The following is a 16,921-nucleotide window of genomic DNA, read 5'->3' as shown; positions in this document are numbered from 1 at the left end:
ATATAACACATTCTTATGCATTTTAATCCATCCATCCGTTTTCTACCGCACCTGTTCAAGAAGTCGCATTAGATGTAAGAACTATTTTATTCATTATTGGTTAGCTTCAGAATAACAATGTTATTAAAAAGAAGAATATACTTATTTTACTCTTAAAATGTTGGTTTTACTTAAAAATGCACGTGTAGACGTTTTCCTCCCCTCCCCTCTCGCATTCGTCGGGTAGACAGGATCACACCACTGCCAGCTTCAGAGTTTCACACGGATTTATTTTCTTTTTTCACACAACAGTTCGGCTTCTGCTTTTCAGCTCTCTGTCTCCTTCTGGAGCCGGGCAAAAGAGCGTCACGTCCCGTCGTCGGCCCGTCGTCTTCGTCTCTCCACAGTCCTCCACCTTCAGTCCGGCTGAGCGTACCCCCCTCCTCCCTTTTTTTGAAGGAGCAGGAAAAAAAAAACTGCCCCAGCCACCTGCCTTCTCCTTGCCTTCTTTGTCTTTTCCTTTGTCTCTTCCTTTTTCTTCTTTGTCTTTTCGAGCTCCAATTTCTTTGGCTTCTTCTTTGTCCTCTTTGCCTTCTTCCTCGTCCTCTTTGACTTCTTCTTCGACCTTTTTGCCGTCATCTTTCTCAATTTTTTGAGTTTCTTCAATTTCTTCTTCATCTTCACCTTCTTTATCCTCATCATTTTGATGAATTTCTTCAAGTATTTCTTCTTCTTTCTCAATTCCTTGAGTTTCAAATTCTTCTTCTTTAACTTCTTCTTTATCTTTAACCTCTTCATCTTCAATTTCTTCTTTATCATTATCATCTTCATCTTCATAATCTTCCAGAATTTCTTCAATTATTTCTTTTTCTTTCTCAATTTCATGAGTTTCTTCGACTTTGTCTTCATCTTCATCGTTTTCTTCATCTTCATCGTCTTCCAGAATTTCTTCAATTAATTCTTCTTCTTTCTCAATTTCATGAGTTTCAAATTCTTCTTCTTTAACTTCTTCTTTATCTTTAACTTCTTCTTCATCGTCTTCCAGAATTCCTTCAATTATTTCTTCTTCTTTCTCAATTTCTTGGTTGGTTTGAGTCTCTTGCTTATGTTCAAAGTCCTCCAACTTGTCACCATCTTCAGTCACGTCCTCTTCTTGGCTGATATTCTCCAGACTTATTTCTTCCTCATTAGCTTCTTTCTGCTTCTTGTTTGCGGCGTCATTTTCTACCGTCTTGTCTTCTGGTTCTTCCTTGTCAGCAGGCTCTTCTACCTGCTGGTTTTGTCCTGCTCTGCAGCTCTCTGCCTCCTTCGGCCCGTCGTCTTCGTCTCTCCACAGCACGCTTTTAGTTGTATTCAGTGTTAAAAAATATTATATGGCTCTCACGGAAATACATTTTATAATATTTGGCTTTCATGGCTCCATCAGCCAAAAAGGTTCCCGACCCCTGCTGTAAAGCGTCTTTGAGTATCCATAAAAGCGGTATACCAAATTAAATATATTATTTATTTGTATGTACGGTATATTTTACTCCCAGTATGTGCTGATATAAAAATATATGTTGTGTGCTTTCTTTTATATTAATTCTTGTTTTTATAAGACATTGTAGAAACAGAAGTATTTTTGTAAGACGAGGCCTAACAAAAATTCAAATTTCCCGTAACCACATTGTTATTATTTCTTTAGAAAATTGGAGTTGCTCACCGTTTTATGCTCGCACAATGGCTCTTTATTGTGAGTTAAACTTGCTCTTTCAAAACCGCAAAAGGAGAAAAAAAGGGGAAGAAGGAGAATAAAGAGCAGGTGGAGAGTGATCAGAAAGAGGAAATTCAACCCAAGCTGTGCTGTGCTCCCCTGTGGGGTATCTTGACTGCGAGACCGGTGAGATTTTTTTTCAAGCTTCAGGCTTGGCAGCGTACTGTACTGCGCTCATTGTTGCTACTGCCAGTTCTCTCGACTTCGGGAGCATAACAACATCCACGGGCAAGAATAGCACTTTATTTATGTTGCAGTGGTCCGTTTTGGTGTTGTGCTCCGAAGTAAAACAAAAACAACACAGTTGAGCACCTGTTTGGGAAGTTAACATTGGTAAAACAAGGTGGAAAAGTGAAAAGAAAGCAAACTTACAATAAACACTCCTACATTTTTTAAGACGCAAAGAAGAAAAAAACAAGGAGAAGTAGCATTTTGAAAAAATATGTTACCAATTCCAGGTAGCTGGAAATCCATACTGGCTCTCTATGGTACCAATTTTCTGTACTTTTGTGTGTGTGTTGGTAATTGTTGAATAATACTATGATTTTTTGCGTGTGACATTTAAAAATGATACTGTGCTGTTATATCCTGTTTTTTTATTGCATGGTGGTGGCAGCATCATGATGTGGGGTTGTTTTGCAGCGGCAGGAACTGCGAGTCTGGATGAAAACCAAAGCTCCCCACCTTGCAAGTACTATATCGCACACTTCACAGGCAGTTGTAATTCCAAGACTTTATATAGCAATAGTATTTAAGCTACGGTCTGTTGCTAGGAAGTAGCCTTTGCCATGAAGTTAATTGTACCGGCTGGTACAATTAACTTTTTTTTTTCCGCCGAAGTTATCAATCAATCAATCAATGTTTATTTATATAGCCCCAAATCACAAATGTCTCAAAGGACTGCACAAATCATTACGACTACAACATCCTCGGAAGAACCCACAAAAGGGCAAGGAAAACTCACACCCAGTGGGCAGGGAGAATTCACATTCAGTGGGACGCCAGCGACAATGCTGACTATGAGAAACCTTGGAGAGGACCTCAGATGTGGGCAACCCCCCCCCCTCTAGGGGACCGAAAGCAATGGATGTCGAGCGGGTCCAACATGATACTGTGAAAGTTCAATCCATAGTGGCTCCAAGACAGCAGCGAGAGTCCCGTCCACAGGAAACCATCTGAAGCGGATCAGCAGCGTAGAGATGTCCCCAACCGATACAGGCGAGCGGTCCATCCTGGGTCCCGACGAGCGGTCCATCCTGGGTCTCGACTCTGGACAGTCAGTACTTCATCCATGGTCATCGGACCGGACCCCCTCCACAAGGGAGGGGGGGACATAGGAGAAAGAAAAGAAGCGGCAGATCAACTGGTCTAAAAAGGAGGTCTATTTAAAGGCTAGAGTATACAAATGAGTTTTAAGATGAGACTTAAATGCTTCTACTGAGGTAGCATCTCGAACTGTTACCGGGAGGGCATTCCAGAGTACTGGAGCCCGAACGGAAAACGCTCTATAGCCCGCAGACTTTTTTTGAGCTCTAGGAATCACTAATAAGTTGGGAGAATGGCCGTGCCAGCAGCCTGAGGGGTTGCTGGTTCAATCCCCACCTTCTATCATCCTAGTCACGTCCGTTGTGTCCTTGGGCAAGACACTTCACCCTTGCTCCTGATGGGTCCTGGTTAGGGCCTTGCATGGCAGCTCCCGCCATCAGTGTGTGGATGTGTGTGTGTGAATGGGTGAATGTGGAAATAGTGTCAAAGCGCTTTGAGATCCTTAAAAAAAAAGGTAGAAAAGCGCCATACAAATACAACCCATACAATTTAGTCTTATGTTGCGCCCTACAAAGTGTTTATACTTTAAATATTGCACTTGTTACCGATTTCCCCCTCTAATTTTGCATGTGTCCGAGCAAACGCACAAACTCCCTGTGCATCGAGTAAACCACAAGTGAGCAACCCCGGCAGCAGACAAGTCCCAAACCTCACTGTAACAAGTTAAAATGTCTTATTGTAATCAAATGGCAGCTGTCATTTCAATTAGATCATGGGTGTCAAACTCTGGCCCGCCGTGTATGTTTCATTTGGCCCTTGAGGCAATATCAAATTAAACATTAGAGTTGGCCTGCCGGTATTAGACCGCTAATCCTCATACTTGCCAACCCTCCCGAGACTTCTGTAGTTCAGTGCCCCTCCTGAAAATCTCCCGGGGGGAACCATTCTTCCAAATTTCTCCCGATTTCCAACCCGAACAACAATATTGTTGTAATGGCACTTCCTTTAGCCTTCTCTACAACCTTGCATCGCGTCCGCTTTTCCTACATACAAACATTGTGCCGTCCTAGTCACACAATATAAGCGGATTTTACACACACATAAGTTAATGCAAGGCATGGTTGATCAGGTCAGACTCAGGGTGGTGTGACGTCTCGGTGGCACTGTGGTGACGAGTTGTTCTCTCGTGGGTGCAGCGGAAGATGAAACACAGCGTGAGGGGTTAAGGATAATGATTTATTTACACACTAAAGAACAAAATAAAACAGACTAGGAAACAAAACACTTTGCATGAAGGCACTAACAAACAAAACAACAGAACTAGCTTGGAAGCTAGGAAGAACAGAAAGCGCTAGCGTGAACTGGGGAAAAGAACAAACAAGATAGCGTGGAAGCTAATCGAGCGCTAATAGTTACCACCATGCTGGAATGTGACGTCATCTGTTGCGTGGGAGACAACAAGAGTCCAAGACTGAATGTCAAACAGAGGCGGGCATATATAGGGAGATAAATAATCAAGGGCAGGTGCGCGTGATCAAAGCAGACACAGGTGACACTAAGTGGGTAACTGTGACGACGGAAACGAAACCGGGAAGTGACACAAAGAACTGAGGAAGACAAATCAATCAATCAATCATCAATCAATGTTTATTTATATAGCCCCAAATCACAAATGTCTCAAAGGACTGCACAAATCATTACGACTACAACATCCTCGGAAGAACCCACAAAAGGGCAAGGAAAACTCACACCCAGTGGGCAGGGAGAATTCACATCCAGTGGGACGCCAGTGACAATGCTGACTATGAGAAACCTTGGAGAGGACCTCAGATGTGGGCAACCCCCCCCCCCTCTAGGGGACCGAAAGCAATGGATGTCGAGCGGGTCTAACATGATACTGTGAAAGTTCAATCCATAGTGGCTCCAACACAGCAGTGAGAGTCCCGTCCACAGGAAACCATCTCAAGCGGATCAGCAGCGTAGAGATGTCCCCAACCGATACGGGCGAGCGGTCCATCCTGGGTCTCGACTCTGGACAGTCAGTACTTCATCCATGGTCATCGGACCGGACCCCCTCCACAAGGGAGGGGGGGACATAGGAGAAAGAAAAGAAGCGGCAGATCAACTGGTCTAAAAAGGAGGTCTATTTAAAGGCTAGAGTATACAGATGAGTTTTAAGATGAGACTTAAATGCTTCTACTGAGGTAGCATCTCGAACTGTTACCGGGAGGGCATTCCAGAGTACTGGAGCCCGAACGGAAAACGCTCTATAGCCCGCAGACTTTTTTTGAGCTCTAGGAATCACTAATAAGCCGGAGTCTTTTGAACGCAGATTTCTTGCCGGGACATATGGTACAATACAATCGGCAAGATAGGCTGGAGCTAGACCGTGTAGTATTTTATACGTAAGTAGTAAAACCTTAAAGTCACATCTTAAGTGCACAGGAAGCCAGTGCAGGTGAGCCAGTATAGGTATATATGTATGTATATATGTATATAAAGGTATATACAGTACAGGCGTAATGTGATCAAACTTTCTTGTTCTTGTCAAAAGTCTAGCAGCCGCATTTTGTACCAACTGTAATCTTTTAATGCTAGACATGGGGACACCCAAAAATAATACGTTACAGAAGACAGAATGTGATAAACAGAACCAAAACCAGAATATGCCATGATCCAAGACGTGGATCATGACAGGTGGCTGAATAAACAATTTCAACCCTGTTACAAATATGCGCCACACTGTGAAGCCACACGAAACAAGAATGACAAACACGACCTAAACACAACTGAAAAAATACTCCGAACCCCTTGCAGCACTAACACTTCTGGTACGCCACAATATATAATAGATATATTTTTAATTATTATTGTTATAAATATTATTATGTTTATTTGAAACTCTATTTTGCATGTCACTATAAAGTTATATAAGCCTTGCTTGTTCAATATTTCTTGTAAAACTGGTTTGGGTCCCTATTAAAAGGTTAATTTGTTCAGTTTAAAATGTTGGCCCACTCTGTATTTGACTTTGACACCCCTGAATTAGATCATTTACTATTATAGGTGAGTTGGCCCACTTGCAATGAAAATAACTAAAACAAATTTTGTTTATTGTTAGTGTACTCGTATTGTATGTCTGGTTGCGGTACTGCTATGGAAACAATGTGTACCTTAATATGTTCACATTTCGCACAATGAGATGTCTATAGCATAGCTCGGTTGGTAGAGCGGCCGTGCCAGCAACTTGAGGGTTGCAGGTTCGATTCCCGCTTGTGCCATCCTAGTCACTGCCGTTGTGTCCTTGGGCAAGACACTTTACCCACCTGCTCCCAGTGCCACCCACACTGGTTTAAATGTAACTTAGATATTGGGTTTCACTATGTAAAGCGCTTTGAGTCACTTGAGAAAAGCGCTATATAAATATAATTCACAATTCACTAGTCGCACAAGCATGGAATGAAATGTACATTTACATGTATTTACAGCTTATGTTAGCATTTATGTAATCCAGTATCCACATTTCATGATTCAAATCCATAAATTAACTTTGTTATTACAGTAGAGTAAGCACACACCCGATTTGGGAGTCATACTGTAACAACCTGGCATTTAGAGTCTAAGCGTGGTGTCGGAGTTGTCCGACCTTTAAATTGATCGATGGACCTCCTGTCCTCCTTAAAGCGTATTGACAAATGTTATAATAATAATCAAACGGCTTGTTGTTAGCTGTCACTCACTGAGTTGCATTGCAAAATGGTACAGAATAAATGGTTGTTTTGTTATTTATTGTAGATGTAACAGGGTCAATTATTTTATGTAACCATAATGTATTTTATAATGTTGTATTAGTGTGTGAGAGGGGGTGTTGGCCTGCGGGCCTGCCGCGGAACGGGGTGTTGCCAGGACCGGCTTCGAAGTCAGCGACAGGTGCGTAGATGGCCCAGGTGGGCCTTGTTATCTAATCACCTGTCACCTTTATTAGCAGCAGCCGTAATGAGATGAGTAGTTGGAGTTGGAGGTGCTGTTGGGTGGATGCAGAAAGACTTGTTGCTGGGAAGCAAAAGACTCGCACCTCGTGAGAACGAAATAAAACAGTGTTGTACCCTGAATGGAAATACCTGAAGTTTGTTTGATGTTTGTGTCCCTCTTAAAGCAATAATTGTTGTGAGACCTGCCTTGTTATATGTGTTGGAAACGCCTCTCTACTTCTCTTTTCGCCACGATGTTACCGTGAGAGGGGCTCGACAATTGGCAGAAAATATTGACCACACTTGTATTTCCTGTATCGTCAGGGATGCATTGGCACAAGTAAATTGCAGCTGAGCAGCAACCCCTGGGGTTTCTTAAGCTCTATACACAACGCAGAGGAACAGAACACCGGTCACATAGAGTTTTAGTTGGATTTTATATTGATGATACTGTAGTACAGGGCTCCTGTCCTCCATAAAGCGTATTGACAAATGTTATAATAATAATCAAACGGCTTATTGTTAGCTGTCACTCACTGAGTTGCATTGCAAAATGGTACAGAATAAATGGTTGTTGTTTTATTTATTGTAGATGTAACAGGGTCAATTATGTTATGTAACCATAATGTATTTTATAATGTTGTATTAGTGTGTGGGCTCGAAGTCAGCGACAGGTGCATGGATGGCCCAGGTGGGCCTTGTTATCTAATCACCTGTCACTTTTATTAGCAGCAGCTATATATATATATATATATATATATATATATATACACAGCACTGTCTCAGAAAATTAGAATATTGTGATAAAGTCTTTTATTTTCCGTAATGCAACTAAAAACATGAAAATGCCATGCATTCTGGATTCATTACACGTCAACTGAAATATTGCAAGCATTTTATTATCTTAATATTGCTTATTATGGCATACAGCTTTAGAAAACTCAAAAATCCTATCTCAAAAAAATCTGAATATTTCCTCAGACCAAGTAAAAAAAAAAGATTTATAACATCAAAACAAAATCAAACATTTGAAAATGTCAATTAATGCACTCAGTACCTGGTTGGGAATCCTTTTGCACGGATTACTGCATCAATGCGGCGTGGCATGGAGGCAATCGGCCTCTGGCATTGCTGAGGTGTTATGGATGCCCAGGATGCTTCAAAAGCGGCCTTTAGCTCATTTGCATTATTGAGCCTGGTGTTTTTACAACTTCTTCTTCACAATAACCCACACATTCTCTATGAGGTTCAGGTCAGGGGAGTTGGCAGGCCAACGCGAGGACAGTAAGGCCATGGTCAGTACACACTGGTGGATTTGGCACTGTGGATATATATATATATATATATATATATATATATAGAGAGAGAGAGAGAGGCAAATTATATGGTATAGAATTTCATTTTTCTATACCATATACCAGGGGTAGGGAACCTATGGCTCTAGAGCCAGATGTGGCTCTTTTGATGACTGCATCTGGCTCTCAGATAAATCTTAGCTGACATTGCTTAACGCGATAATTATGAATAATTTTGCTGGTAATCACAGTGTTAAAAATAACGTACAAAATATAAAACATTCTCATGCATTTATATCCATCCATCCGTTTTCTACCGCACCTGTTCAAGATGTTGCATTAATGGTAAGAAGTATTTTATGTCACGATGGGTGGGGGGTTGCAGCTCCCTGCGGGGTCGTTCTCCCAGGAAGGCAGACGGACTACTCGGGACATGGCATTTAGGTAAAAACATGATTTAATTTTAACTAAAAAAATATACAAACAAAAATCGCTCACAGCGGAGGCACAACTTGGGCTAAGGAACAAAGCTAACGCATAAACAGACTATGAACATAAATCAAACAAAAATTACTTGGCATGGCATGAAACAAGTCAGCACAGAGCGACTGACTGGCAAAGACGGGCTTAAATACTGCCTCTGATTAGTGCTCGGGAAGCAGGTGAGTGGGCATTTTGTCCACCAGAGACAGGTGGACAAAATGAGTAACCAAGGAAACCAGACAAGGGAGTGGAAAAAACAGGAACTTAAAGAGTCCAAAGGACAAACAGCACATGGCCAAACAAAAACATGATCAACAGACATGACATTTTATTTATTATTGGTTAGCTTCAGAATAACAATGTTATTAAAAAGAATAAGAGACTTATTATACTCTAAAAATGTTGATCTTACTTAAAAATGCATGCATTTAGTTGTATTCAGTGTTGAAAAATATGATATGGCTCTCACGGAAATACATTTTGAAATATTTGGTTTTCATGGCTCTCTCAGCCAAAAAGGTTCCCGCCCCCTGCCATATACCATATAATTTGCCTCTGCAGTTCGGCGACATCGAGTAACAAGTGGTGGAAAATGTATTTGAAAGGACAGATTTAAACAAAAATAAATTATACATATATAAAAAAAAAATACTTGGTTCTTCCCGCGTGCTGGATTTTGGGCGGATCCGTAGTTTGCGCACCACTGCTGTAGCATCACCAGTTGTTTTGAAAACCGGGCAATATGAATTCAAGGAATACTTATATTCATGTAAAGCAGATACTTTACAGGCTGAATTGTATGGAGCAGAGGGCAGGTTTACTCAAACGCTTTGTTGATGCCCTTCCTCAAACAAAATACGACCTACAGGTGCATTCTGATCACGTGAAGGCAGAAATGCCTGTTTTGTTCATGACTTTTTTTTTTTTTTTTTTGGTAACCTTTGGTAGCATCTTCCCACAGTATCCCGTATTCTAACAGCCAGTGTGGGTGAGCCTATTTGTATCGTACTGTAGTTTGTAACTTGAGTAGGCGTTCTAAAGGGAACCTACGCTACTCACAGATATACTCTGCAGGTCTCTGCAGGTCAGGATATATAATAGTTTACAAAAACCTGCAATGCTCAGCAGTAATGTTCACTTAAACAGGCAATAAAAAAAAAATCGGACTGCGGTGTGACTGTAACGATTATTCCCACTCCAATATGTGTTATGTCATCCTCCCTTTCAGCTGAGAAAAGTACATGTTCCGACTCGACCGGGTGGTATTTGTATCATTACTATGTTTCTGTCATAATTCTGAGTGGATATTAGCAGGAATGGCTCCCGGATTTTTTTTCTCCCCCGGGGATAAAGGGGGGCCCGACTGATTCGTGTGAAAATATTTGAGTTTCATGACATTTACTTCTTATTATTTTCAATAATATCAATTATGACACACAGCACAAGCTTGATCTATATAAAAGTAGTTTTAAGCGTTCATACACCTGCTAATATCAATCAATCAATCAATCAATGTTTATTTATATAGCCCCAAATCACAAATGTCTCAAAGGACTGCACAAATTATTACGACTACGACATCCTCGGAAGAACCCACAAAAGGGCAAGGAAAACTCACACCCAGTGGGCAGGGAGAATTCACATCCAGTGCTGACTATGAGAAACCTTGGAGAGGACCTCAGAAGTGGGCAACCCCCCCCTCTAGGGGACCGAAAGCAATGGATGTCGAGCGGGTCTAACATGATACTGTGAAAGTTCAATCCATAGTGGCTCCAACACAGCCGCGAGAGTTCAGTCCAAAGCGGATCCAAGACAGCAGCGAGAGTCCCGTCCACAGGAAACCATCTCAAGCGGATCAGCAGCGTAGAGATGTCCCCAACCGATACAGGCGAGCGGTCCATCCTGGGTCCCGACGAGCGGTCCATCCTGGGTCTCGACTCTGGACAGCCAGTACTTCATCCATGGTCATCGGACCGGACCCCCTCCACAAGGGAGGGGGGGACATAGGTGAAAGAAAAGAAGCGGCAGATCAACTGGTCTAAAAATGAGGTCTATTTAAAGGCTAGAGTATACAGATGAGTTTTAAGGTGAGACTTAAATGCTTCTACTGAGGTAGCATCTCGAACTGTTACCGGGAGGGCATTCCAGAGTACTGGAGCCCGAACGGAAAACGCTCTATAGCCCGCAGACTTTTTTTGGGCTCTAGGAATCACTAATAAGCCGGAGTCTTTTGAATAACCTGACAATGCATCCAAAACAATACGTGTCACACTCACTATTCTCTCACATTTAATACGTATACCGTATTTCATGGGTGTCAAACTCTGGCTCGCGGGCCAAAAATGGCCCGCCGTTTAATTTCATTTGGCCCTTGAGGCAATATCGAATTAACATTAAAGCTGGCCCGCCGGTAAGACCAAATTCACCGCTAATACTCATACTTGCCAACCCTCCCAATTTTTGGGGGGACTCCCGAAGTTTAGTGCTTTTCCCGAAAATCTCCCTGGGCAACCATTCTCCCGATTTCCACCCGGACAACAATATTGGGAGCGTCCTCTACAACATGTCGTCACGTCCTCTTTTCCTCCATATAAACAGCGTGCTGGCCAAGTCACATAATATATGCGGCTTTCACACACACATATGCGAATGCCATGCATACTTGGTCAACAGCCATACAGGTCACACTGAGAGTGGCCGTATGAACACGTTTAACACTGTTACAAATATGCGCCACACTGTGAACCCACACCAAACAAGAATGACAAAACACATTTCGAGACAACGTAACACAACAGAACAAATACCCAGAACCCCTTGCAACACTAACTCTTCCAGAACGCTACAATATACACCCCCTGCTACCACCAAACCCCGCCCACTTCATTTTTATTTTATTTTCAAATTTATTAGCCTGTGGAAAAAGTTCATGTTGATATTTACCTCAGAAAGCTGCAAATAAAAAAACAGGCATAATTTTTTTAAATTACCTTTTATTTAATATACCACTGAGGTTTTTTCGTTTGTTTTTTGAAAGTTGATTTTGCACTATTACGTTATATAAGCTCTGCCTGTTCCATGGGAGGAAGCCGGAGTACCCGGAAGGAACCCACGCAGTCACGGGGAGAACATGCAAACTCCATACAGAAAGATCCCGAGCCCGGGATTGAACCCAGGATTACTCAGGACCTTCGTATTGTGAGGCAGATGCACTAACCCCTGGTCCTCCGTGCAGCCCTATAAAAGCCTTGCTTGTTCAATATTCAATGCAAGACTTGTTTGGGTCCCTATTAAAAGGTTAATTTGTTCAACCTTGGCCCGCGGCTTTGTTCAGTTTTACATTTTGGCCCACTCTGTATTTGAGTTTGACACCCCTGCAGTATTTCCTTGAATTGCCGCCGGGGCGCTATGTAATTTAAAACCTCTTCTCGCTCCGGCGCTTACCAAAGGCATGTGGTAAATTTAGGCCTGCGCTTACAAATTTGAGTGTGATGTAAGGATACCATCATGAAAAGCACATTTAATAAAAAAAAATGTTATTACGGTCTTACCTTTACTTATAAATGAAGTCCATGCGCAGCTCCTTCTGATCAAAAGCTGCGATAACTTGTTTATAGAAGTCTTCCTTATCTTTCTTCAGTTTTAAAAGTCTCTCTGTCTCGATGGAGATCTTCCTTTATTACCTCCCGCTTCGATTGAAAGTCCAGTTTAGAAAACTGTTTTATTTTAGATATGTAATCCTCCATGTTAAAAGTGCGAGCGAGAGGAAAAAATAAACACACGCTGCTCACTCTTGCTGCTTGTTGTCACTTCTTCTGCAGCCGAGTAGTCACAAGAAGGATCACTAGCGCCCTCTACCACCAGGAGGCGGGAGTCATTTAATGACTCATATTTGACACACGCAGCTACGGTATATCAATAAAACATAGCTGCTTACTGTTCTTTTTAGCCTATTCAATAGCTTGGACCTTAAATCCTACTGAATAGCTCTTAATCTTCTTCCCTTTATGCGATTTCAAATGATTGAAATCAGCCTCCTCCATTTTGAAAATGATGACAGGTGAAGTGTCACTCGTGACGTGACGAGTTTGACCCTGCGGAAATTCTAGGCATATGCTAATTATTTGGCGAAACGAGTTTGACCCGGCGGAAATTCTAGACATGCGCTAGTAAAAATTATATTTTGTGAAACGACTTTGACTTGGTGTTAATCCTGAGCCGGCGGTAATGCTAAGCATGCGCTAATTATTTTGTGAAACGAGTTTGACCCGGCAGTAATTCTAGGCAGGCGCGTACTATATACCCGGCGGCAATTCAAGGAAATATAGTATGTGATGATCCGTCACCTCATTTCTATTTGTTTCCTTCTTTTGTATTCACTTCCTGTCAATGCTCTTGTTTTGTTTCTACTTCCTGTTTGTCCCACTGAGCGCACTGTTTTTTTCCCCTCACCTGCTGTTGATTGGCAGCCGCTCCACACCTGCTGCCAATCAGCGTGTTCCTATTTATGCCTGTCTCGCGCACTCCTCAGTGCTCAAGGAGTATGTTGGGAACTGCCGTATTTGTGACCCCAATATGCAGGAACCAGGAGGACAAGACGTAGGTAAGAAGATTTTTGTTATGGTTTACTAAGGGAGGACGTGACGGCAAACGGACACCAGGTGGCAGTATGTCCAAATATTTATTAATATATATATGTAATAATCAATCAACAGAAAACATACTAAGTAAATGGAGCGTGGCAAAAACTATAGAGTGTATGGTGTTAGTCTAAGTGTGTAAATTAACTGAAGTGTGTTTTACCCAAGTGTTGACAAAAGAGAACGCGGAAGTCCGTGGGGCAGGCAGAGGGTTCAGGTCAAACGAGCGAGGAGTCGAGGTACAAAGGAGGCAGTCAGAATCCAGAGGGAGATCCAGGGAAAAGAGTGAGACGCACAGCTCACCTTGCGGGCGACGGAGGATTCTGTGGGGACACGGGAGAAGACACTGAGAACACGTAGAGGTACAGGGCACAGGGAGAGCAGGTTTGCATAAAGCAGGGTGATTGCTTACGGTACGCATTTGGAACTAAGTTCCCGCCCGGATCCCTGTGTCCACTGGTCTTTTATGCTGCTCATCGTCAGTCACAGGTGTGTCCTGCAGCCGGCTGCGGCGGAGAGTGGGCGCGGTCCGCTTGATGAATGCGGGGGCGTGTCTGGAGTGCGCTGTCGGCGGGTCCTCTGGTTGGACTCGCAGCGGAGAGAGACGCAGAATGCGCATGTCCCACAACAGTATCCCCCCCCTATGGACAGATTCCAGATGTCCTAGAATCTGAACACCCCCAAAAGCAGGAACAAAAATCAAGGGAGGGCGGGGGGGTGAACTGGTGGTGGGTCGCCAGCCCAAGTGTCTCAGAAGCCATCGGGGACAAGTCTGGTGGCGGCGTCGGGTGGACCGCCGCTGCGGCCGGCGAAGTGGACGACCAAAGAACGGTCGACGTCTTGGCCGTCGGTAAGGGGGGCGCGAATGGTTCCCTGGTGCGGGCCGCCGGACACGAGGAGGTGGACGGCACTGTAGTGAGGACCGCCGGACACAAGGAGGTGGGCGGCGCCGTGCTGCAGCCCGCCGGACACGAGGAGATGGCTGAGGAGCTGAAGCCAGTGCTACTGGCTGAGGGGCGGGGGTCAGGGCCAGCCTAGGTATGGGTGCTAGCTCACAGGCTAGCCTGGGGACAGGTGCTAGCTCAGGGGCTTGCCAAGGGGCTGGTGCTAGCTCGGGGGCTAGCTCGGGGACTGCCGCTGGCTCGGGGGCTAGCTCGGGGACTGGGGCTAGCTCGGGGGCTGGCTCGGGAACTGACGCTAGCTCGGGGGCTGGCTCGGGGACTGACGCTAGCTCGGGGGCTGGCTCGGGGACTGACACTAGCTCGGGGGCTGACGCTAGCTCGGGGGCTGGCTCGGGGACTGACGCTAGCTCGGGGGCTAGCTCGGGGACTGGCGCTAGCTCGGGGGCTAGCTCGGGGACTGGCGCTAGCTCGGGGACTGGCGCTAGCTCGGGGGCTAGCTCGGGGACTGGCGCTAGCTCGGGGGCTAGCTCGGGGACTGGCGCTAGCTCGGAGGCTAGCTCGGGGACTGCCGCTAGCTCGGAGACTAGCTGTGGGTCTTGTGCTAGCTCGGGGGCTAGTCGAGGGGCTGGTGCTAGCTCAGGCGCTAGCTTCGGGACAGGTACTAGCTCGGAGGCTAGCCAGGGGATTGGTGGCTGCGGCTGGGAAAAACGGAAGATAGGTGGGATATCTCGGGCAGGGGGAAGTCTGTCTGGTTGCAGCTGTGCTACCACATTAGCACAGCCACCAGTACAAAAATGAAAAACAGATGGTATAGGTATGGCAGGGGTTTGCCTGGCTGGGTGTAGATGCGCCACCACATCAGCACAGTCACCAGCACTATCCCCCCCTTCCGAACGCGGATGCCAAACGCCTCCAGCTGACTGAGGAATTGTCACTAAGGGTGGGAGGTGGGTGGCCAGGCGCCGGGCAAATTCATCCCTCCCCGTATTGAAATTAAACAGTCCCTTGACGGAGTGTTGAGGACTATAAAAATTGTCCATGGTGGAGGAAAAAGACATCGTGACAGGGGCAAAAAGGAAGGAGGAAAGTTGAGAAAACCAAAAAAAAACAAACAAAAAGTCACTGGGACAGAGCTAAAGTCACTGGGGGCTATGAAAACAACAACAACAACAAAAAATACTGTGCCGTCAGGTCCTACTATTTAATTTTTCTGGCGGGAACTTACTGTTATGGTTTACTAAGGGAGGACGTGACGGCAAACGGACACCAGGTGGCAGTATGTCCAAATATTTATTAATATATATATGTAATAATCAATCAACAGAAAACATACTAAGTAAATGGAGCGTGGCAAAAACTATAGAGTGTATGGTGTTAGTCTAAGTGTGTAAATTAACTGAAGTGTGTTTTACCCAAGTGTTGACAAAAGAGAACGCGGAAGTCCGTGGGGCAGGCAGAGGGTTCAGGTCAAACGAGCGAGGAGTCGAGGTACAAAGGAGGCAGTCAGAATCCAGAGGGAGATCCAGGGAAAAGAGTGAGACGCACAGCTCACCTTGCGGGCGACGGAGGATTCTGTGGGGACACGGGAGAAGACACTGAGAACACGTAGAGGTACAGGGCACAGGGAGAGCAGGTTTGCATAAAGCAGGGTGATTGCTTACGGTACGCATTTGGAACTAAGTTCCCGCCCGGATCCCTGTGTCCACTGGTCTTTTATGCTGCTCATCGTCAGTCACAGGTGTGTCCTGCAGCCGGCTGCGGCGGAGAGTGGGCGCGGTCCGCTTGATGAATGCGGGGGCGTGTCTGGAGTGCGCTGTCGGCGGGTCCTCTGGTTGGACTCGCAGCGGAGAGAGACGCAGAATGCGCATGTCCCACAACAATTTTAGTATCATTAACAGAGAGAACACAGTCTTGCATGTAGTTTGCCATCAATGAAGCAACCCTCGAGGATTGAGAACCGACAGGCACATTAACAGCAGGTGAGGGGGAAAAAAACACAGCGCTCGGCGGGACAAGCAGGAAGTGGAAACAAAACAAGAGCACTGACAGGAAGTGAATACAAAACAAGGAAATAAACACCAAAGGAAGTGACTGATTGTCTTAATATAAACATGACAACGTGAAGTGAAGTGAATTATAATTATATAGCGCTTCTTCTCTAGTGACTCAGAGCGCTGAAAGTATTTTTGTACAACCGGGTAAAGGTGTTATTGTCTCTCATACCGTATTTTTCGGACTATAAGGCGCACTTAAAATCCTTTCATGTTCTCAAAACTCGACAGTGCGCCTTGTTGCCCTTATATGTACGGAATAATTTTAGTTGTGCTGACCAACCTCGAAGCTATTTTATTTTGGTACATGCTGAAATGATAAGTGTGAATAGTAGATGGCAGTCACACATAAGAGAAACGCGTAGACTGCAATATGATGGCAGTCATACAAAAGAGGTGCGTGTCGACTGCAGTATGACTCAAGTATACAACACCAAAAATGTATATGGTCCATTTAAAATATAGAACATTACACACGGCGCTCAAAAATCTATCCAAATGTTTTAGTTCGACTTTGGTAAGCTAAGCTAAGCTGCTTGATGGATTGTACTGTGCTTCAACATGCACGTATTATTATGGTG

At 44.4% G+C, this 16,921-nt stretch overlaps 1 protein-coding gene across 1 annotated transcript; it reads right to left on the bottom strand.

The window, feature by feature from the left end:
- Positions 1–14,137: 14,137 nt before the first annotated feature.
- LOC133535725 (tyrosine-protein phosphatase non-receptor type 23-like) lies at positions 14,138–16,164 on the bottom strand. The gene is made up of 3 exons (XM_061875660.1): positions 15,951–16,164; positions 14,233–15,861; positions 14,138–14,186 (listed from the first exon to the last, which is right to left on the bottom strand). Exons 2-3 carry the CDS (start codon positions 15,345–15,347, stop codon positions 14,138–14,140), a joined length of 1,164 nt encoding a protein of 387 aa, XP_061731644.1. The 5' UTR covers positions 15,348–15,861; positions 15,951–16,164.
- Positions 16,165–16,921: the final 757 nt, after the last annotated feature.

This window comes from Nerophis ophidion, linkage group LG16 (assembly GCF_033978795.1).
Source record: "Nerophis ophidion isolate RoL-2023_Sa linkage group LG16, RoL_Noph_v1.0, whole genome shotgun sequence".
NCBI classification, from domain to species: Eukaryota; Metazoa; Chordata; class Actinopteri; order Syngnathiformes; family Syngnathidae; genus Nerophis; species Nerophis ophidion.
The sequence above is the reverse complement of the archived record's forward strand: the minus strand, read 5'-3'. Positions and strand labels throughout refer to the sequence as shown.